The sequence below is a fragment of the Dendropsophus ebraccatus genome, chromosome 3 (genome assembly GCF_027789765.1).
Source record: "Dendropsophus ebraccatus isolate aDenEbr1 chromosome 3, aDenEbr1.pat, whole genome shotgun sequence".
Classification (NCBI taxonomy): domain Eukaryota; kingdom Metazoa; phylum Chordata; class Amphibia; order Anura; family Hylidae; genus Dendropsophus; species Dendropsophus ebraccatus.
Window position 1 is genome coordinate 20,037,150 of NC_091456.1, and position 23,439 is coordinate 20,060,588.

The window sequence follows — 23,439 nt, forward strand, 5'->3', positions numbered from 1 at the left end:
TGCTATGTGTGACACTGCGGTGTATTATGAAGGGCTTTTATATATATATATATATATATATATATATATATATATATATATATATATAGTGAGCCCTTCATAATACACCGCAGTGTCACACATAGCACAGGTAGAGAAGGTATATATATATAAATATATATATATATATATATATATATATATATATATATATATATATATATATACTCTACCTGTGAGACACGTCTGTTGTATGTGTACTTCTGTGCAGACAACAACAAAATGGCGCTGCCCAGCAGTACACATAATATCACCTTTCCCCTCTTTGTTCCTTTGTGAAAAGAGGAGGGAGGTGATGATGTCACAGCAGTTGAGCAGAGACTGCCTCTTTTTTCAGCACAGCCGTATAGCAGGTAACTTTTACCAGCAGTTTTTCTGCTGGAGCTCCCCCTAGGGGCCATTACTGGGAAATATGGAAAATTAGATAGTTAATTTTTCATATTTCCTTACATGTAAAAAAAAAAAAAAAAACACTTACAAATTAACAAAAAAACCAAATTCAATTTTATCATTTTTATTTTATTTTTTTTACTTTGTGACACATTCCCTTTAAGACAATGATCAGCCGAGGAACTGATCTTTGGCTGAACATTGTGCTTCAACATGTTGTCTATCACCAGCCGTGCATCGCAACATGTAATAGCTGACAGAAAAAAATAAATAATAATAAAGGTTATACTTACCTGTCCACGTCCTCCCAGTGTCCTGCTGCCTTGTTTCTGTGATTCACCATGGCACCTACAAACCGGCCTTTGAATTGACAGCACACTCTGGAAGTGACACTGTCCTGTCTCAGCTAGTGATTGGCTGAGTGGTCTGTCACTTCAGTTATAGGACCAGAATTGTGAGCTGCAGCTGCGGTAACTGAGGAATCCCACAGGCAAAGCTGGAGGACACCAGGGAAGCGTGGGCAGGTAAGTATATTGTTTATTATTTTACACCTTTAAAGCAAGGGCTGCACGGGCATCACTAATGTACAGCCCTTGCTGTATTGTAGGCTCTGTAAGCTCTTTAAGGGTACAAACACACACACCGTATACGCAGCAAATATGCAGCAGTTCTGCAGCAGATTTGATGCTTTGTTCAGTTATTTAGATCTAAGCTGCTGCGTATTTGCTGCGTATCGCAGCAGTAAATACACTGCGTATACGGTGTGTGTGTTTGTACCCTAAGATCGTTGCTTTCTCACAGGATATCTGGCCGGGTAATACAACCCTTAGACTGTGCAGAAGATTATCAATACTACTAACACTTTGAATGGCAATGTATATTGATAAGTCTGTCTTTCAAAAGATGGAGTCAGACATGGCAGAATCAATTGAAAATCTGCAACACATCTGTGGCAGAATAGGTGTGTGTGGATTTTTCTGCAGGTTTGTCTTTTTTTTTTACCCATTGAAAATCTGCAGCAGAAATATCTATTACATTTTAAAGCGAATGCACCTTTTCCATTAAATAAAAAAAAAGAAAATTATATATGCACCCTGTTTGATGCCAGCATAAAGATCCTGGAGGCACTGTCCATTCTTCAAACCGCGGCCCTTTTCCTGCAACCTGCTTGGCTGTGTCAGTACAGTACAGCAAAGATTTAAGTTTCAGAGCTCCTGGCATCATAATGATACATAATGCCGAGAGTTCCGATTGCACACTGTCCCTATATACAGACTGTGCACAGAACGTGGGGATAGGACCTAAGAATTATGGAGGCCACTGTGCTTGGGGAACTTTCAGTGCAGCAGAAATTTTTGTTCTCTTTTCCAGATCTCTGTCCCTACACTATCCTTATCTTTCCGTAATCCTATTTTAAGAATTCAGTAAAATCCACCTAACTGTATATGTGTTTATTCTGTTCATGTCTCCTTACCACCAGTGGAGTTTACCTAACCAAACACATTCAGTGCTTCTGTATTGTGGTAAAAATTAGACCATGCAGAGGATACACACAGACACAGAGAACAGGCCTGGTTTGTATTAAAGGGGTTGACCAGACTTAGAAAAACAAGTCTGCTTTCTTCCATAAAAAGCGCCACTCTTGTCCTCAGTTTGGGTGTGGAGGTTTTGCATCTCTGTTCCATTGAAGTGAATAAAGCTGGATTGTAATACAACACACTACCTGAGGACAGGAGTGGTGCTGTTTTTGCAAGAAAGTAGCTGTGTTTCTTCTAATCCTAGATAATCCCTTTTTAAGTATAACATTGTGTTCCTAGGATGGTGGCCATCTGGATAGCAGCTATGTGAATCTTTGTGGTTTACTGCATTAACATTTTAAACCCCAACATGTTTGACCATGTATACATGTTACTACTATCTACTAATACGGTCTGGTGTCTTTTACCTTAGACAATGACTGTTCAAGTTCTCCTAGTCCGGCACTTCCCAATGACTCAAAAGGAGCATCAGAGGATACAAAATCAACCAGCCTGAAGCCAGACAAGATGGAAGAGACCCTGACTTGCATTATCTGCCAGGAATTGCTGCATGATTGTGTTAGGTAAGTTACCAGATGCCTGTATAGCCAGTGAATATATACATTTTGCATTGCCAAGGGTTGCTGGAAATTTGTTGATTATGCAGAAAATGGAAGATTTATATTTTTTCCATGTAAATGGCCTGCATCCAACTTTTCCTATGGAGCTACATTGCTAGTATGCGTGAATTTGTGTTTTTTTAGAAGTCTGCATCTATAGTTCTGAAAAATTATTTTATTTTATGTCTTTTTATTTTTCAGTTATTTAAAAAAGGGCAGAAAAAGAAATATATATGTTATATTCACAAAGTGCCAAACCCAACAACATTGAGATACAACACACACACATATATATCTATATATGACATCAGGGGCGTAACTAGTGTACCTTGGGCCCTGGTGTAAGAGTTCAACTTGGGCCCCCCTTCCTCGACCAAGCAAAGCAATAGATAGATAGATAGATAGATCTGATGGATAGAAGATAGATAGATCAAGACCGATATTACCAATAATTATAGTATATAGGAAGGAAATATTATCACCATACATATTACCACCATACTGTTACAGACCAAATCCTGTATACTGACCAATATTACCAATAATATCAGTATATAGGAAGGAGATATTACCGGCACGCCACAACCACTACCATCTCAAATCCTGTATACTAAATCCAATAAAACACAGTACCAGATAACAAGTAACAAATAATACCACCATATACTGACTAATACCACCGCTGCTACTGACTAAGATTCACTGTACACAGATCACTATCACCCATACAATCATATAGAGGTAGCTCCAGCTCCACACAGGTTCTGTACACCTTATACATCACAGTGCAGTTACATCAGGTGACTCACAGGGGACGTCTGATCGGAGTTCTTCCCTTTTCATCATCTTCTCCGACTGTCCTGGGCCATTATGAGAACTTCTCCGAGCCACGATTCCACAGAATCTGCCAGACAGACATATTAGGCTCCTCACTCTGGCACCATTCTCATCTCTCTACAAACTGCACATCTGTACTGTCCCCTTTACACCCTCATTTAGTGGGTAGGCTGACTCTATCTGATCCACTTAATTGAATATGCCCCCCCCTCTGACCCCTTGCTCAGTCTTCCATATAGATGGCCCCATGCGCATCTCCTTGGGAGCCCCTCTCTGTGTAGTCCCCCTATAGTAGATGCCCCCATGTAGTCCCCCTTATAGATGACCGCTTTGATGGCCCCCTTATAGATGGTCCCCTCTGTGTATCCCTTATAGTATACGGCCCCTCCTCTGTGTAGTCCCCCTGTTGTCTCTTTCAATTGTAGGCCTTGCGTGCCTCCACTCTCCACACCTTTCCGCTGAAAGAATTGACTTGTCAATTCTTTGAGCATAGAGGCATGAAGAGTGGAGGTACGTGAGACCTCCCATTAAAAAGAGACAACAGGGGGGGAGTTGGCGATTCCGTAGTGTGAACGGCCCTAATGAGTGAAATCTGTCAGATAAGTAGGAAGGGGGGATTTTTGTGGTAGTTTATAATTTTTTTTATTTATTTTTTTAGCCAAAGTAGACTCAAAAGAAATGTATATTACAAAGGAATGATGTATATATCTGCTCCATCCATTTCTGGCTTTGGCGCAAAAATATAGATGAATAACTGGCACAGGAGCTGCCTGAAATAGCAGTCTGTGAGGGGCAGAGAATTGCTAGGAGCGATAAAAGAATACAGTGGTCTTACAGTCTGAGAGGAGCACTCCTTACCCCCCCGGGTCAGTGATAGGCAGGCTGCCCTGCTTGTGTGCACAACAACCTGTCATTCTCCTTCCATCCATCAGGAACAGGTGATGTGATGGAGTGTTGGCCCCCTAAACACACCGGACTCATAAACTATAACATTACTGTATTCTGATAGTAGCCAAACACAACTTTTTCTGTGTGTGTGTTCTGTTTTGTCGTCTTCTAAGGCCCTATTCCACCAACAGATCTGACGACAGATTATCTGCCAAAGATTTGAAGCCAAACCCAGGAACAGACTATAATCAGAGAACAGGTCATAAAGGAAAGACTGGATTTCTCCTCTTTTCAAATGCACTCCTGGGTTTGGCTTTAAATCTTTGGCAGATAATCTGTCGTCAGATCTGTTGGTGGAATATACTCATAGCTATAATGCTTCAAGTTTTCTTAAAGGTTAAGGGTTATTGTTTTTTGTGGGTTTTTTTTTTTTTCCAATTTGTGTAATGTTGAACTTCTCTCTATAGTTTGCAGCCATGTATGCACACGTTCTGTGCTGCCTGTTACTCTGGCTGGATGGAGCGCTCATCCCTCTGCCCTACCTGCAGATGTCCCGTTGAACGGATTTGTAAAAACCACATACTAAACAACCTTGTGGAAGCCTATCTGCTCCAGCACCCAGGCAAGTCCTTTTCTATTTGCTGTTTAACTTACTGGGTCACATGCATGCATGAATTCTTATATACTGTAAAACCACTGCTTGTAATGTTAATTCTACCTGTCTATTTTAATGGATTGTAATGTCTTTGTTTGTCCTTTCTAATTCCAGAAAAAAGTCGCAGTGAAGAAGACAGACGTAGCATGGACGCTCGAAATAAAATCACACAAGATATGCTGCAGCCCAAGGTGCGTAGATCATTTTCCGATGAAGAAGGAAGTTCTGAAGATCTGCTTGAACTATCGGACGTTGACAGTGAATCCTCAGACATTAGGTTTGTGACTGGCGTTAGTTTAGTTTGTTTCTCTATCGTTATATTCCCTTTCATTGTATGTGATTATGTGTTGCCTAGAGCTCCTTTAAATGCAATTTCTGTTTACTTTGTCTTATGTTTTTATTAATACAGCCAACCCTATACAGTGTGCCGACAATGCCCAGGGTATGGTAGGCACAATGTGCAGCCACATCCTTATCCACTTCCCATAGAGACTGAAGCAATGCGGACATTAGGCGATGCCCCTTCTACCTCTACCAACTTTCCTGCAGGTTTGTATGGACATCTTGTTTGATGCCAAGTTTGAGTTAAAGTGTCACTGTACAGTGTCAATAGTACAGGCAATTTTAAGAAACTTTGTAATTGGGTTTATAAGCCGAGAAATGCATTTTTATCATGAAAAAGCAGTTTGAATCTCTCCCCCCTGTCTTCATTGTTCTTTTATGGAGAGGGGTGGAGGGAGATGAGGCACCAAAACAGGACAATAAAGAGTTAATTTACAGCTACATCACTGGACTATCTCCTCTTAAGTCAGAACTGACCTCTCTGACCTCCGAATACGGCTTTCACACAGGTTCCACTGTGTAATCCTTTGTTCTCTGCTGGCGACTAATCTCCCTCCTCCCCCCCTTCCCTCTCCATAGGTTACACAGGGCTCGACTGATGTAAAAGAGTCGAGATTTCCTGATAATGAGCAGTGAATGAGAGAGAGGAGGGGGGACCTGGGGAAAGTCTTTTTGAATGCAGATAATGGCATATTTGCCTAATAAACCCAATTACAAAGTTTCTTAAAATCGCCTGGACTATTGATTTCTGCAAAAGAAAAAGAAAAAAAATGACAGTGACACTTTAAGTTTGTTGTATTAGGAAGATTAATGAAGTCCAAACATACATAGCCAGCATCCCACAATGCCTTTCTGTGCTACCTTTTTGAGTTGAAGATAACTGGTGTAGACTGCCTATAGAAACCAATCACAGCTCAGCCAACAAAAATAAAAGCTGGTCTGTGATTGGTTGCTGTGGACATATTACACCAGTTTCTGTTTTAGGGTAGCTTCACACGTATTGCAGCGGACTTGATTTAAATAACTGAACCCAGCATCAAATCTGCTGCGGATCCTGTACGTGTGAACGCACCCTTACACAGTTTGAGAAATCTCGGCCATAATGATCACCATGGTTGTGTAGAGTGGTCATCGTATGCCCAAAAACCGACACTAGACACTGATAAACCTATGCAGGGGGAACCTCTGTTGCTTTAGGATAGGACCTTAAAGGGGTACTCAAGCAAAAAAAAATCTTTTCCATTTTATTTTCTCCAGTTTTTCAGTGCTTTTCAGCTGCTGTAAGTGCTGCAGGAAGTGGAGTAGGAGAGGTTTTGTTATGGGGATTTGCTCCTGCTCTGTACAGTTCCTGACACGGACAGAGGTGGCAGTAGAGAGCACTGTGTCAGACTGGAAAGAATACACCACTTTCAGCGGGACAGACAGCAGCTGGAAGACTGTAGAATTTTGAAATAGAAACAAATTACAAATCTCTGGCACTTTCTAACACAAGTTGATTTAAACGAATTTTCGCTGGAGTACTCCTTTAAAATTGTGACCATGTGTAGGCTTTTAAATAATTAAGATTTTATGTTTAGGTCATATCCCCAGTCCTACTTAGTCTTTATAGGGGTTATCCAGGGTTAGAAAAACACAGCTACTTTCTTGCAAAGACAGCATCACCCCTGTCCTCAGGTCTTGTGTGGTATTACAATTCAGCTCCATTCACTTCATTGGAATTGGTCTCCAAAACCAAAACTGGGGACAAGAGTGGTGCTGTTTCTAGAAAAAAGCGGCCATGTTTTTCTCAACCTGGATAACCACTTTTATGTACAGACTGAACAGATTGAACAGATCTCCTAGGAAGCAATTCTATATTGTATATTATATTATTGTATTATCATCATATATAACATATAAGAATCTGTTCTCTTTGCAGCTGCCCAGGAATATGTATGCTCTTCCCAGGGAAGTCACGTGATATGTACATGTTGCTTCCAGCCAATGCCAGACAGAAGAAGTGAACGAGAGCAAAACCCACACGTGGCGCCTCAGCAATGTAGGTCCTGACTTGTGAGCACTTTATTTTTTTCTTTGGTTTGTTTTGATACACTAGCGGCTGTAGTTTCTATGATTGCTCAAACATAACTTTAGATATATTCCAGCCCATGGTGAGTCTAACAATTTTTTCCATACTTGTTATTTTCTGTTAAGTCTCCTTCCTCCAGTTCTCAGCTGCTGCTTTCTACTGAAGACACAAAAATCTGTGTGTGAGCTTTTATCTCTGTTTCCCCCTCCTTTCCCCTCCCTTCTGAGACATCTGATGTAAAAAAGTCCCTGGCAGGCTTTATCTGCAACATTGTAACTTCTTTCTAATGCTGGAAGGGTTAACTACAGTGAGTTCATTAGCAACTTGACCTCAGAATGACCCTCCCAGCATTGCATATAAGCTACAGTGTTGCAGATAAAGACTGCCAGGGACTTGTTAACTTCATGTCACCTGTCCCAGAAGGGGGGGGGGAGAAAAGCTCACGCACAAATGTTTGTGTCTTCAGCAGAAAGCAGCGGCTCAGAACGGGGGAAGGAGACTGAATAGATAATAAGTATGGAAGGAATAATTAATCTCACCATGGGCAGCAACATATCAAAAGTTATATTTGAGTGGAATACCCCTTTAATAAATATCCCAGCGTGTTGCCAAAAGCACAAAGAGCTTTTTCATATTGTCTTCCAGCCCATATTAAGTTTGATTGCTCCAAGTTTCCTAAGATGTGTGTGCATCTCCTTGACTTTATTTTGCTTTAACAGGCACTGTATGTTTGCAGTCTTTCTGTCACATGTATTGGGGATGCACCAGAATGGGCTGCTTAGGCTGTCTGGCTCCATTTTGTGGTAAGCTGTGCTAGATTTGTCTTGTCATTTAATGCTTTATGTAGCATGTGCAGAACCATACATTATGCTAAAGGGTTAAAGGGTAGCTGTTCAGGTGACTTTTTAGGATAAGCTTTCCTGTATATACATGAAGAGCAGCACTAGTTCTGGCCATTCTATCGCTAATATATGACCTCCCCCCCCCCCAGTTACCACCCAGCAAACTCCCATCTTGGTGTCTGCTTTCCCAATACTCAGCTACAGTGTGGGTGTATACACTATATAAAATTGGGATCCTGCAATCCAAAAAGGAAATAGATGGAGGGGGCAGCCTTGTGAGTACAGAAGGAAGCTCTTTCGCCTAATAATCTGTTAAAGAGTTTCTTATATTTACATAAATTTTTCTTTATATTGATTTCTGCAGAGTATAGGAGGAATGTGTATAAATGTTCCTTACTGTGAAGGGGTGTTTAATGTGTTCGGGGCCACTTCAGTGTGAGCAGCCCCACCTACATTAATGTCCTAGAAGCCGGGGATAATGCCTGTCATTAACCCCTTAAACACTGTGATCTATAGGAATTGTGGCATTTAAGAGAGTCAGTGACAGGAGGATTACCTGTCACTGACTGTTTAGCGGAAGAGAAATACTTTTGTCCTGTCGGATCGCTGATCCTCTTATAAATATGGTGGGGAAAAAACATCAGGATTGCAGTTTTTTTAAACCTATTCAGGAAAAAAAAAAGTGATCAAAAACTCCCATTCACTGTGACCCGGACATCAATGACCTTTGGTCATGAAGGGGTTAAAATGACAGCTACACTTTCAAGGAGCTAGTTAACATTTTACATCCTAATATTGTCATTTAGAGGGACACCCATGAACCCTAGCTTTAACCTATTCAGCAGTCAGAAAAGAAGTTCATTTTAACCAGTTTTATTGTACTTGTAGATCTCAATAGACTTACAGTTCAGAATTGTGTACAGGTTGCCTTGTAAATGTCATACTGTACAAATAAAATAAGTGTGTTGCCCCACTGTACCCTGAGCTGCGCCCCCCCCCCCCCCCCCCCCCCCGCCATTACCAGATAATGCAGAATGCACGGGCAGATTAAAGACGTCACGTATATGTGTCCTTGTGTCCTCAGACCCGCTCTTTACTATAAAGGACACAAGTTTTGCTGCTTCAGTCACTTCAGTGAATTGTTTCTGCTCTTTTGCTCTTTAGAGTTGAATCTTGGAGAAAAATGTTTGGACTCTGTGTTAAACAACAACAACTACGAGTCTGACATTCTAAAGGTGAGAACTAACCACTGATGCACAAGGTAAACTGGTCACTTGTAAAAATGCAAAAACTTGTTAAAACATTGCTGTAATTAAAAAAAAAAAAACAACTTGTGCTGTACGAGTGTACTGTGGTGAGCTCCCCCTGGTGGCTGGACGCTGCCATACAGTACGCTCTGTCCCTGCTGTGCATGTGACGTGTGAATTCTTCTTCATGGAAAAATAAGACATCACCTGAAAATAAGACCTAGCGCAACTTTGGTAGAAAAATTAATATGAGCCACTGTCTTGTATTCGGGGATACATGGTATATCCACAAACTGTGGATAGCTCATGATAGTTACATAGTTAATACGGTTGAAAAAAGACACATTTCCATCAAATCAAATACAAATTATGTACCAAATACATTCTGTATTAACCCTTTTTTTGTGTTGCAGCATGTTAGAGAACACTGGGTCACTTACACACTGCAGTAAATAAGGGGTTAAGCTAAAGGACACAGGAGGCTCTTATCTTCCCTGGGCCCCCTCCCTCCATGAGCCCCATAGCAACTGCCTTCCCTGCCTCTATGGTAGCTACGCCACTGAAGGAGGGGAAGGATGCGGGGAAGGGGGGTATAAGGAGGGGATGCATGGAGGGAAGGGGGGATATACAAGGAAGGGATGGATACAGGGAAGGGGGATATACAAGGAGGGGATGGATGCAGGGAAGGGGATATACAAGGAGGGGATGGATGCAGGGAAGAGGGATATACAAGGAGGGGATGGATGAAGGGTAGGTTCTATACATATGCATCATGTCACTGATCAGTAGCTCATCAATCACTAATAGGCAACAGCTGTTAGGTGCTCATACTACACAGTGAACTGAGTTTGTCTGTGCAGCTCAGCTCCCATTCAAGTGAATAAGAGTTGAGTTGTAGTTACACATCGCCACCGTTACACAGTGAATGGAGACTCTAAAGAATAAAACATTAGATAAACAATTATTTTATTTAAAAAAAAAAAAAAAGGTATGAAAGGTATTTAAAAAAAAATGTATGCTTCTAGTATTTACCAGCTGCTGTATGTCCTGCTGGAAGTGGTATTTTCTATTGGGATTTGTTACTGTTTTGGACAGGTCCTGTCATGGACAGAGGTGGCAGCAGTGAGCACTGTCAGACTAGAGAGAGTACACCACTTCCTACAGGATATACAGCAGCTGATAAGTACTGAAAGGCTACAGTTTTTTTTAAATACTTTCTGGCATCAATTGATCTGAAAACTATTTAAAGGGGTTGTCTATCCGGACAAAACAGACTGATGAGCTATCCACAGGAGTTTGTCTCCATTCATGTGTAACAGTGGTGATGTGTAACTGCATCTCCGCTGCTATTCGCTTGAACAGGAACTGCACTGCAGGGACAAACACAGTTCACTGTAAAGTAAGAGCACCTAACAGCTGTTTGGTGTGGGTTCCGACACCTGGTCGCCTATCAGTGACTGATCCACAGTTTGTTTGTTTTTTTAACTAATAGTCCATTTTATTCCCTGGATTAAGTGTTAAATATGTCTTACAGATCATTGAAGCCAAAACCAGGAACAGACTATAAACAGAGAACGGGTCACAAAGGAAAGACTGCAATTTCTCCTCTTTTCAAACCCATTCCCGGTTTTGGCTTCAATAATCTGTCAGATAAATCTGTCTGTGTAAACACACCATTAGCCTTTGTGCTTTCCATTCTGCTTAACAATGATATGCATGTTATGGTCTTATTACACAGACAGATAATCCATTATTTTGAAATGACGTCCATGATTTCAAAATAATGGACATTATTTGTCCTCAAAATAACAGACATCCAAAAAGACGGACATCAAACAGCCAGAATAATGGCGGTGGGTAAAGATAAGATAAGATCGGACCATTCACAATATGTGATGGTCACAGCTCCCCCTCCTCTCATTCCCTGCATAGGTCTCAGAACATGCCTAGAAAACTCTCCTCCGTATGAGTCTGCTGATGTTCCCTATGTCCTGGTAGCTACTGCAAAGTATTCCTAAATGCTGTTAACAGAGCAAAAGCTCAGACAAAATGGCTGCCCTCATGGTCATGTGCACAATAGCAAAATACTCAGGTAGAATTTAAAAAAAAAACTAGAAACAGACTAGTAAGATATCTCTAACCATAAAAAATAATAAAAAAGGTCACTCATTCCTTTTAAGAAGGCCCTGACGTCTGAGTATGCCACATACACCGACATCCACTAGATGGGGCTATACAATCATCATCTAAAAAGAATCAACATAATAACCAAAAGAGCAGTTTATGTTGAGCCTTGTGTGCAAGAAAGTTTCCCCTTCTAAGTCTACAGCGGCCTCTTCCCACAGCTCTTTTTTTGTACAAGGCGCAATGTACGGACTTATGTACATCAATGGCTTAAAATCATTTCCTTTTTTTAAATCATTATTTCTTTTCCGGCTTGATTTATTTTTGCCGTTGCTTTTCGCAAACTACAAACTAAGCTTCATGCCCACAGGTCACAGCAACAAGCAGCCATATGAATGTTAAACATTAAAGGGGTACTCCTGCCGTTTACATTTTATAGTTCATAGAACATAATGCACACTATTATTCATGGGGTCTTCCTGCACGTCTTCGGGTCCCCCGCTGAACACCCTGCCACTTATTCAGAGACAGACTTGTTTCAGCAGGGACAGCCCACCCACCCCCATCACTGTCCTGCTGGCCAACACTTCTGAAACGAGTGACAAAGACGCCGCAGGGGGAGCGTGGTTAGGTAACAATAGCATGTTTATTATGGTCTATGCAGCCCCAGTAGAATATAAAAAAAATAAATGGCTGCAATAGGGTAGGTTCACACGTAACGGATCCACAGCGGATCCAATCACTGTCACTTTCAATGAGATTACATACTTACAGCAGAATTGTTATCCCCCTGCGAGTATGTAAGCGGCAGCCCCTTAACCCCCCGCGGCCTTGTGCATACATTATTGGGTCCGCACTCCGGCTCGCTTTGGGGTCTCCCAACGTCTGGATGTCCCGCTCAGTTGCTGTGGCGGGGCAGCTCACTGATTGGCTTAGCGGGATGACCAGACGCTGCGAATCCGTTGCATGGAGGTTAGACAACTGTGCGGTTATGTTCCCATCAATCAGGGGATACTGATGAAGTAGGTAGGTTTTTCTTTCTTTCATCCTCAGTTTTTTTTAATATATTAAGTCGGTGGTTTGGTACTGTATACCTGTACTAACACATCTGCCCGGGATTTATGTCTTCTCAGAATTACCTGGCATCCAGGGGCTTAACATGGAAAGACTTATTGCATGAAAGCCTTGCAGCTGTTCAGCGAGGTGTCTTTATGCTTCCTGGTAAGTAGACATTGGATTATATTATTATACTACAGGAGCTATAATGTTCTATGCACGGCCTATCGTACATGTTGTAAGTTCTTGGTTTTGGATCAGCATCTGCATGAGGAAGACCATTCACATCCTGTGTCAGGACATCAGTCAGGTCATACATCGGCAATATTTCAAAGAGGGATAGCGGCGTGTCTCTGGTTACCCCATTTATTTTAATAGGCCGAACGTAGCTTAATTGTAACTACAATAAGTCTTATTTCCTGAATATGTACATACTGTGTGGGACACAAAAACAAGGCCAACCACATTTTTGACTCCCACACAGTGAGCGCATACGTTCAAGAAATGGAAAAAACAATGTGACGGTTAGACTTCCAGCAACATGTCGGGCTATAGATCAGCATCACCCTTTTGATGTTTTAACAATGTACACCCCAGTGAATGCCCTGAAACATGATGTGAATGTCTTTATTATATGCAGTACTTGTTCTGCCCACTAGATAGCGTTATTGATGTCCCTATACACCTCTAAACCAGATATGTCCTAGGAAGTTAATTGAGTCGGTCGTATCAACCCACTTCCTAACGCCCAAGAATCGATTCCTTTTAAATTCCTTGTAATTTGTTTAGCTTTGCATTGACAGGAACGTCTGCTGAAACAGCTTTCCTTATTTGCAGGTATTCCTAACCATGCAAAAAACATATATATTATGTCCCAATGGCTGGGCTGCACAAACCATATGTGCAACCTGTATAGCCGCACAGGGGCCCCACTGTTACCCTAAAAACAGCTTCCTCCTGTCTGTTAAATTGTAGGTAAGGGACCAGGTTTTTTCCCAAACGTTAAACGTGATTGTTAGGAAAGCTCCCAATGTCCATACATTACTATACCACAATAATGGAATATGGAGTAAGGGTTGGTTAACACTACGGAATCCGCGCGGATAAGTTCCGGCGGATTCCGTCTCTCGTACCCGCTCACGGCGGCACGCATCGCCGCCTGTCCCATAGACTGAATTCTATGGGCAGGCGATTTCCGCTGTCTGCCGAAAGAAATGACATGTCAATTCTTTTGGCAGATGGCGGAATCCGCCCGCTCATAGAATGGTATCTACGGCACGGGCGGATATGCGTGCCGCCGTGAGCTGGTACCAGTGACGAAATCCGCCGGAACTTATCTGCACGGATTCCGTAGTGTGAACCCAAACTAAGATGGTAGAATGCACTGCTCTTTTCAGCCATTAAAAAGTGTATTCACTAAATGGATGTCGTATTAGCCTAGGGTGACTGATGCAAGTGCATAGTGTCCCTCACAGGCCTCCATTTCCCAGTTAAGTCATGTGCTTTTCATTTCATATGTGAATGCCATTAAAGCCCATGTGTGACTGATGCAGTAAATGGATAACTAAGCTAATGAATTTCATGGCTCAAAATTACTGGCGGATTGCTAGAGAGACATATTGGGGTCCGTATACTGTGCTTGCATAGAGGTTCTGCAGGTGGTGAGTCAAGTTGAAATAAAGGTTCCCAAACGACCACTGGAACTTAAAGTGAATCTGCCAGATGAAATTCACTAATTAACACTGGTAAAGCTCTACTACACGGAGTGATTATCTGCCAAATTAGGCCGAATTGGGCAGATATTGATCCGTGTTTTGGTGCGTTTACACAGACAGATTTATCTGACAGATTTTGGAAGCCAAAGCCAGGAATGGATTTGAAAAGAGGATAGATCTCAGTCTTTCCTTTATGACCTGATCCCTGTTTATAGTCTGTTCCTGGTTTTGGCTTCAAAGATCTGCCAGATAAATCTGTCTGTGTAAACGCACCATAATAAAGACAACAGTCAGTCGAGGAGCAAGCAATCATTCGCTCAATGGTTTGTTGTCTATTAATAAGTTATGATTGGCCACACGTTGCTTTGTGCAATAGGTGATGTGCAGCAGACAGCACATGAAAAAATATATAAAATAAAAAAGATGTATTTATGCTTACCACTCAAGGCTCCCCCGGTGTTGTCCTGCTGTGTCTCTGCATCCCGCGATACCGCCGAACCAACTCGGCAGTGACTGCCTGCTCAGCCAATTACTGGCTGCAGCAATGTACCAGCTAAGGGTGCGTTTACACAGAAAGATTTATCTGACAGATTTTTGAAGCCAAAGCCAGGATTGGATTTGAAAAGAGGATAGATCCCAGTCTTTCCTTTATGACCTGTTTATAGTCTGTTCCTGGTTTTGGCTTCAAAGATCTGTCAGATAAATCTTTCTATGTAAACGCACCATTACTCAGTGATTGGCTAAGTGGGCTGTTGGGGATGCAGAGGGAAGGACACTGGGGCAGTGTGGAGAGGTAAGTATAACTACATCTTTATTATGTAAAGCAAGGGCATGCACAGACATGGCTAACAATGTCCCTGCAGCCCCGCATGCATGATTATCAAGCCGTGTAATAGGCTCAGTTAGAGAGCGCCAAACTTGCACAATTGCTGCTCGTTTGCCCCGCGGTTTGGGACATGTAATACTGACCTTCCAGAGAGCCAGAGCCTAGGAGAGCTTCTCTGACACACTCACTGGAGAATAAAAGCATTCTTCTATGTTATGGTTGAAAAAATATATACTTGTCCATCAAGTTCCACCTGACCTTAACATAGAAAAAGGCAAAATGCAGAGCCCATGGCCATCTTTGAAATTAAGAACCATAACTTGTGTGTGTTTTCTTTTTGTTTTCTTCTCCCTTTTCTTGTTACATTTTTTCTTTTTATTAATTTTTTGCAGATTACAGGATTAACGGTAATACTGTGCTCTGCTACTTCTGTGGCCTACGCAACTTCAGAGATCTAACCTATCAATACAGACAGAACATCCCACCCTCTGAATTACCAGGTACCCCACTCTTTGGCCTCTACTCTAGAGCTCATATTAGTACCTTTAGCTGGCCTTACGTACTTGAGCACACACAGGAGGTGTACAGCTTTACAGTGGAGAGCAGAACATAGGTACACATACAATTGTGCTTCTAAAGTTGCAGTATAGAGCACATCATTTGCTGCAAGTGATTGTCCAGTTTACACACAGTATCACATACACCAGTCAGCCATAACATTAAAACTACTTGCTTAATATTGTGTAGGTTGCGCTCTGCCATCAGGGCAGCTCTGACCCATTGAAGTATGCACTGCAAAGAACTTCTAAGCTCTTCTGCAGAATCAGACAAAGCAGGCCAGCTTTCACTCAGCATTGGCTTAAAACAAATCTAGCACTAACCTTGCACATCTAAACTTTGTAGTATGGTCAGAGTGGCGCTGGTCTGTTGTTTTTTTTTAGCTACCCTCATTATTCCTAATATGCCAATCAGCTTCTCTGTTACACTGGAGGTGGTGCTCCGCTTTCCTGCCAGCTCATGACACAGAGACAAGGAAAGCAGTGCCACTCGGTAAGGGGGGGGGGGGGGTTGGGCACTGGGACCACCTTCAGGGCACCAGAGATTCACATTAGCCAGACCTCACATTTTAAAAATCACTGGATTGAGTGCAGTGACACTGATCTGACCATATTAAAAAGTGCACTGAAAAGTTTTGGAAAACTGCCACTGCATTTTTTTTTGCCAAAACCAGAAGTTAGAGATGAGCGGATTTACAGTAATAACGAAGCAAATCGATTTATCTCGGCCATCTGATTGTCAGCCGGTGGCTTTGTAACCGACTGCTGCTGTGTGTCGCTCCTTCCCAGGTGCGAGAAAAAGCTGGATCCAGTCCTGGGTACAAGTTTCCTAGGACTGGATCCAGCTTTCCCAGGCACACAGAATGGAGCAGCACTGAGTCACACGGCAGCTTCTTTATTATTGTAAATTAGCTTATCTCTAGCAGAAGTGGGTGCAACAGGAAAGAGAAGTACAAGTCTCCCCTTTATATTTTCCTTCCCATATGAATCCACTTCTGGCTTTGGCACAAAAACTGCCATGTGTGATTCCAGCCTTTGGCCATTTTTCCTGCGTCCAAAACATCAAAAACAGACTCTTCACCTGCTGCCTGATATATCCCACCCTTTGACAGGTGACATTGTTATGGGATAATGTTCACTTAACCTCTCAGTGATTTTAATATTATGGTTGATCAGTATATGTTCTAGTCTGGAGGTAAGTGGACATGGTTCGGTTTGGTATGGAGGAATTGACATTAAGAGACACATAACTTTCTATTGAAGCTCCACATGTATTTTAACAGTGTTTCTGTGGGCATGTTGTCTGTAAAGGTAGTGAGCTTCTATGTTTTTTTTCAGTGGCAGTGACATCAAGACCAAATTGTTACTGGGGAAGGAACTGCAGAACTCAGGTTAAAGCACACCATGCCATGTGAGTATTGTAGATCATAGCAAATGTCACACATCTAGGATCCTGTCATAGTCATTAAAGGGGTTATCCAGTGCTACAAAAACATGGCCACTTTCTTTCAGAGACAACACGACTCTTGTCTCCAGCTCAGGTGCGGTTTGCAATTAAGCTCCATTCACTTTAATAGAACTGAGCAGCAAAACCCGCCCAAGCTGGAGACAAGAGTGGGGCTGTCTCTGGAAGAAAGTGGCTATGTTTTTGTAGCGCTGGTTAACCCCTTTAAGATTGTCAAACATGTGTACAACGAATTGGCTCAATTCACACTGACCTCATTCTGGTTTGTTTCCCTTTTCTCCCTCTCTGTCCATAAAATGTTTTCAGATGGAACGGAGAAAAAAATGATACCAGCAAATGACATTTTAGTGAATGGGGCTTTTACTGTATTTTCTTGCATAAAAACCTTTCCTGAGGAAAATCCCATTGTGTTCACAGTTGTAGGTTTTAATTGAAGGTTTTCAAAGCTGTTAAAAATCTAGCACTCGCATATTCCTGGGCATTGTATTTGTTTCCACTGACTTGGGGATAAGAATTACCTATACACAGGATAGGTGATAGGTTGAACCATTGGAATCCCCACCAATCACAAGAGTGGACGACCATTGTCCTCAGAGTGAGCAGTAGCACCATTTATTCCCGTTATCCCTGTTGTCCATGCACAGTGTAGGTGATGATTAGCTAATTGTGGGACTCCAACTGCTTGGACCACCAATGATCATGAATGGACATCATGGACATCTTTATGTACTTTTGCTTAGTACAGACCTCAAGTAGGTCATTCAAGGGGCATACATACAAGAGTGGTAAAGGGGGTGATAGCATAAAAAAAAGTTCCTGTGTGTGGGATGACAGTAACATATTGTCACCCTCATTGTGCTTGCAGTTTACCTCCTCCCTTGCATAGACTCAGAATTAAAACCTGGGTAGGTAAAAGACTTAGGTTCACATTACACGACCCGACATTAGCTGTAAGCGAGCATCGATCGAAGATTGCCCAGCAAAGGCTATATGTATTTCATTAGCGATGTCCGTGCAGCCCTTGCTGCATATATAGAACATTATAAAGCAACACGCTCCCCAGTGTCGTCCTGGCTTCTCACCACAGGTGCCACTGTCACGTCTGTGCAGTAACAGGCTACTCAGCTAATCATAGTGTATATATTGTCTAATAATTAGATATTGCTAAAATATTTAACTTTATGATCCCTACACGTTTTACTTCATCAGTTAAAATGGGATTACCCCTTTTAATCCTGTCCTCATCTGAGAAGTGGACTGAAAGGAATGGTATTAATGTTAAACAATGGTTCCTCTAGTGTATTGAGCGACAATGTTACTTCTTTACCTTTCCAGGAAATTCAATCACATCTGTGAACAAACACGCTTCAAGAACTAAGTCTGGTTCCGTCTGGAAGTAATGCCACCTCTAGGACTGTACTTTGAAGTTCTCATAAGAGGAGACATGAGAGCTCCAGGAGGCGGTGAAGAAGCCTGTGGCCTCTCGGTGTGCAGCACCCTGCTCCTGGGAGGACGGGCCGCTTACTGTGCCAGATGCTTCTGGTTGCCGGTTAAATTATTGTGGGCTATATTTTAAGATGTTGAGCTATGGTATGAGGACAGACAGAGGCAACTGGGATTATACAATGCAAAATGTCTTTCTTCCAGTTAGAGACATTGACTGGTTTAACATTTAAACAAACCTCCCCAGTGACTGTGGCGTTTACAGCGTTACTCTGCACATCGCTGTATCACGGACGGACATTCGAATATTGTAAAAGACCTGTTTTGTTCATCCAGTTAATATTCCTTATTTAAAGATTGACACTGAATATACTGCAGGTTACCTGCTTTTCTGGTGCGCTTTGTATTCAGGGAAATTGGTTCAATTTACAGCCATTGATTTCTTATGCACATGACTAGTCTGCTTCTCTTTCCTGTATAAGGGCTAGAATCAAGCGAATAACTTTTCCTGACAACTAAATGAGTCCTGGAAAATCCTGCTCTGCACTGTGGTTCCTGTCTACGTGATCTGCATAGCTGAATATTTGTTGCTCATGGAATATGCTGGCAACACTGAATGTTCACGTCTGGAACGGCTATGTCTTGGTAACCTCTATCACTTTGGATACCATCTTTTCTTTTCTTTTTTTTACATGGACTATTGAAATGTTATGAGAAAAATAAAAAAAATATGCTGTACAGTACAGGGAAACTTAAGCAATTGTTCTAGTAAATGTTTATACCTCAAAAGTCGGATTCTTTGTCTATTACACCATGTTGCTTATCTACTGTAGTCAGTGCAATGCCTAAAATATGTATTATACTTTTTTGTAAACTTTAATTTGCATACACCTCTGTAGTGTGGACGTTTTTTCAGCATATCTATGGGGGGGGGGGGGGGCGTCAATGGGCTGGTAACACTATTGCCAGTAAAGCTTATGGTCTTTCATAACTTGAATGGATGTTCATTGGATTTAGCCAGTTGTGATGTAATACACTATAGGCTGCCAGCTGGAGCTGGTAGTGTTTACTGGTTTCAGTGTCCCGACAGCTTACAACACTTATGCAAAGATTCTTGAAGGAAGCTGGCATACACAATGGAAACAATAGCTGGAACAGCTTCTTCAGTAAATGCTATAGGGAAATAAAGGAGAATTAGCATGGCATTGGCAATATAGGCAGAAGTAACATAGTATAATAACCTATGTCCATTCTTCTATACTTACAAATGCCCTGGCCTTAAAATGCAGCCGGAAAATATGATGGCAGCCTTGGCTGTTTGCGTTTACACTTCGTTGGGAACAGCAAAGTCTTAGGAGCTTTCATTTGGTCTGTTAAAATACATGTGAGGCCCTAATCCTGCCATTCTCAGGCATTGAAGGACTCTTTCTATTGCTGGGTTCACGTAAGGACTTTTCAGTGCGGATAAGAAACAAGAAGGGGAGAGGTGGGGCACCGGAGCCTTATTCCATGTGAGAGACTCGTCTTACGGCCAATTTGACACAAGCCTAAAATGGTGATCTATAATTATCACCAGTGAAGTACTAAGGAAATCCTCAAAATATATCCTCTTGGGGGTAATTTGAGGTATTGACATTAGGCAGACTTGCTGCTTACGTTTCTGCAACTAAAAATCAAATTTTATTTGTCTGAACATAGCTTTCTCAAAGCCCCATTTAGATAAAGCAAGAACTTTGCCATGTGTGAATATACCCTTAAAGGGGTATTCCGCTTAAACACAACTATGTTGCTGCCCATGCTTGAACTAACAATTCATTACCTACTTATCTATTCAGTCTCCTTCCCCCAGTTCTGTTGTTTTCTGCTGAAAACACAAAAATCTGTGTCTGAGCTTTTTTTGTCTTCCCCTCCTCCCTTCTGAGACGGCTGATGTAAACAAGTCCCTATCTGCAACTTTGATTATCCCTCCTGGCATTATAAAGAAGCTACACAGTGAGTTTATCAGCAACTTGACCTCAGATTAACCTACCCAGCATTACAAAAAAGCTACAAAGTTGCAGATACAGTCATCCAGTGACTTGTTTACATCAGCAGTCTTGGAAGGGAGGAGGGGGAGATGGAGAGTAAAGCTCACACACAGTTTTTTTTTGTCTCTTTAGCAGAAAGCAGCAGCTCAGAACTGGGGGAAGGAAACTGAATAGATAATAAGTATGGAAGGAATTTTTAGTCACACTATGGGCAGCAACATATGAAAAGTAATGTTTGAAAGGAATACCCTTTTAGGGTGCGTTCACACGTACAGGATCTGCAGCAGATTTGATGGCCCGGATTTAGATTTAAAGCAAATCTGCAACTTCAAATCTGCTGCAGATCCTGTATGTGTGAACGTACCCTTCATGCTAGGTGTCCTTTACACAGAAAGATTTATCTTACAGATTTTTTTAAGCCAAAGCCAGGAATGGATTTGAAAAGAGGAAAAATCTCAGTCTTTCCTTTATGACCTGTTCTCTGTTGATAGTCTGTTCCTGGCTTTGGCTTCAAAAATCTGTGTAAAGGCCTTAGATGGCCTGACTGTAAGCGAGCTCAATTACCACGTATTATTGGCCACACATGTTTAGACAGATGTGGCTGATTACTGATTTTTATGATTGCACATAGGCTGATTATTGGCTGTATGAGCATAGGAATGGATAACATCTCTGCGCTACTGTACTGACACAGCCTGTAGTTGGCATCATAATGATGCATGATTCCAGTAGTTCCGATAATCCATTCTGTTGCACACCATCTATATGTACAGAACATGTGCTTGAGACTTTACAGAACTTCAAGAATTGATTTGCTTGTGTAATATGGTAGCGCTACAAAAGAATGGTTTATTAGTCCAAAGCTCTTTCTGATCACTGCCCAGTGTTATTAGAAATCATATGTGGACTCACAATATGTCCAAGCAGAAATATATTTATACTAAATCTGCACTGGTTGGTTATCATTAATAAAGGGAGAAAATAGTGATGAGATAACAGGTATGGCAAATCAATAAAAAGTACAGCAACCATACAGATAGGGTGCATTTACACAGAGATTTATCTGACAGATTTTTTAATTCAAAGCCAGGAACAGACTGTAAACAGGAAACAGGTTATAAAGGCAAGACTGAGATTTCTCCTCTTTTCAAATCTGTCGGATAAATCTCTATGGGGGGAGATTTATCAAACTGGTGTAAAGTAGAATTGTCTTAGTTGCCCCTAGCAACCAATCAGATTCCACTTTGCTCACAGATTCTTTGAAAAATGAAAGGTGGAATCTGGTTGGTTGCTAGGGGCAACTAAGACAATTCTACTTTACACCAGTTTGATAAATCTCCCCCTATGTGTAAAGGCAGCCATACTCCGTGCCTCTCGCAAGGCATTTGTAAGGGGTATTCTTTTAAAGAAATTACAGAAAGGTTTAGAAATACAATCAGCTCTATATTTAGAGGATTACATGAATAATATCGATGAAGCCGATAGAGATGCCGAGGATTTATATACAATTTGTGTGTGTATCTCTAATATTCCATGTGTTGGCAGTGAGTGGGTAAGTCCGGGTGGGGAGCTGCCTGGATGATTGCTAGATCGTCCGGGCAGCCCGTACCATATAGCAGCGTCTGCCACAGACGCTCCTTTTCCACGGACCTACTGCAGCAGATCGCTGCTGTATGAGTCGTTTGTTTTTCAACATGTTGAAAAACAAACTACTGCAACATTCAGCCAACATGAACGATGTCGGCTGATCGTTGCCTTCAATTCCACGGGACGATTATCAGCCAAATACGGCCAATAATCGTTCTTTGGAATAGGACCTTTACTCTATTAGATCAAAACTTTTAACATGTTTCCGACAAACTTTTCAGGAATTTTGCAACAAAACACAGAACATTCCCTCCCCCCCCCCCCCCAAAAAAAAAAATGTACACCAAAATTGAAGAATATCAAAAAAATAAAGAACGGGAAAAAAAAAACACTGGCCCAGATCCATCAGCACTGCTGCAGGTGAAGACTTAAAATTTTGCTAATTTTTGTGCAGAACACCGGTATGGCCCAAAAATCTGCATTTTCAATTATTTGCCTGGCAGTGCCTAAAGAGTGAGTGGGGGGCGGGGATACCTGGCCTCTTCCCCATCTCTCATGATTTATGCCTTCAGCATCATGCTGAAAATCTATTGCTGTACTAAAGCCCCTATTCCCCGGGCTGACTGTGAGGAGCAAACAAGCGCTGTCAGCGCTCGTTTTCGCCTCGTTCCCACCGCTATTACATGCGGTGGCAGCAATTGGGTGAGTGCGTGGGGGGGTTATTGCTAGATCGTCTGGGCAGCCCATAGAGGATAGTGGCGGTCTGCTGTCACCGCTCCTGTTCCACAGAGCAACGGCAGCAGATCGCAGGTATCACAATTGTTTGTTTTTCAACATACGACTGCTACAATCAGCCGACATGAACGATGTCAGCTGATCATTGCCTTCTATTCCACAGAACGATTATTGGTCGAATACGGACGATAAGACCCTATTCCATGGGATGATTAAGAGCCTTAGTTCATCTGCCACAATGACTTTTATTAGTTTTAAATAAAGTAAATTTCCCCCTATGTCTGAACCCATTTAATCTAAGTTTATTTGTTTTTTTAACTTTCTGAATGATTCAAAACCAAGTTAGTGGTTAGTAAAATATCTCCATGAAGCATCATGGGGAAATAACCATATCATCTCTTTATTCATTAAACACACCTGCATATATTGCAATGTATTTTCTGGCTACATTGAAATTAA

At 41.7% G+C, this 23,439-nt stretch overlaps 1 protein-coding gene across 2 annotated transcripts in view; it reads left to right on the plus strand.

The window, feature by feature from the left end:
* CHFR (checkpoint with forkhead and ring finger domains) overlaps nucleotides 1-19,521 on the plus strand; it is a 43,861-nt gene extending 24,340 nt beyond the window's left edge. For both annotated transcript variants that reach the window (XM_069961053.1, XM_069961054.1), the window contains exons 8-18: nucleotides 2,380-2,530; nucleotides 4,759-4,913; nucleotides 5,061-5,223; nucleotides 5,356-5,495; nucleotides 7,207-7,326; nucleotides 8,076-8,159; nucleotides 9,363-9,433; nucleotides 12,703-12,790; nucleotides 15,559-15,666; nucleotides 17,062-17,134; nucleotides 18,524-19,521. In XM_069961053.1, the coding sequence (XP_069817154.1) occupies nucleotides 2,380-2,530; nucleotides 4,759-4,913; nucleotides 5,061-5,223; nucleotides 5,356-5,495; nucleotides 7,207-7,326; nucleotides 8,076-8,159; nucleotides 9,363-9,433; nucleotides 12,703-12,790; nucleotides 15,559-15,666; nucleotides 17,062-17,134; nucleotides 18,524-18,566 (1,196 nt within the window). In that variant the 3' untranslated portion in view covers nucleotides 18,567-19,521. The remainder of the gene's footprint in view (nucleotides 1-2,379; nucleotides 2,531-4,758; nucleotides 4,914-5,060; nucleotides 5,224-5,355; nucleotides 5,496-7,206; nucleotides 7,327-8,075; nucleotides 8,160-9,362; nucleotides 9,434-12,702; nucleotides 12,791-15,558; nucleotides 15,667-17,061; nucleotides 17,135-18,523) is intronic.
* The last annotated feature ends 3,918 nt before the right edge of the window (nucleotides 19,522-23,439 follow it).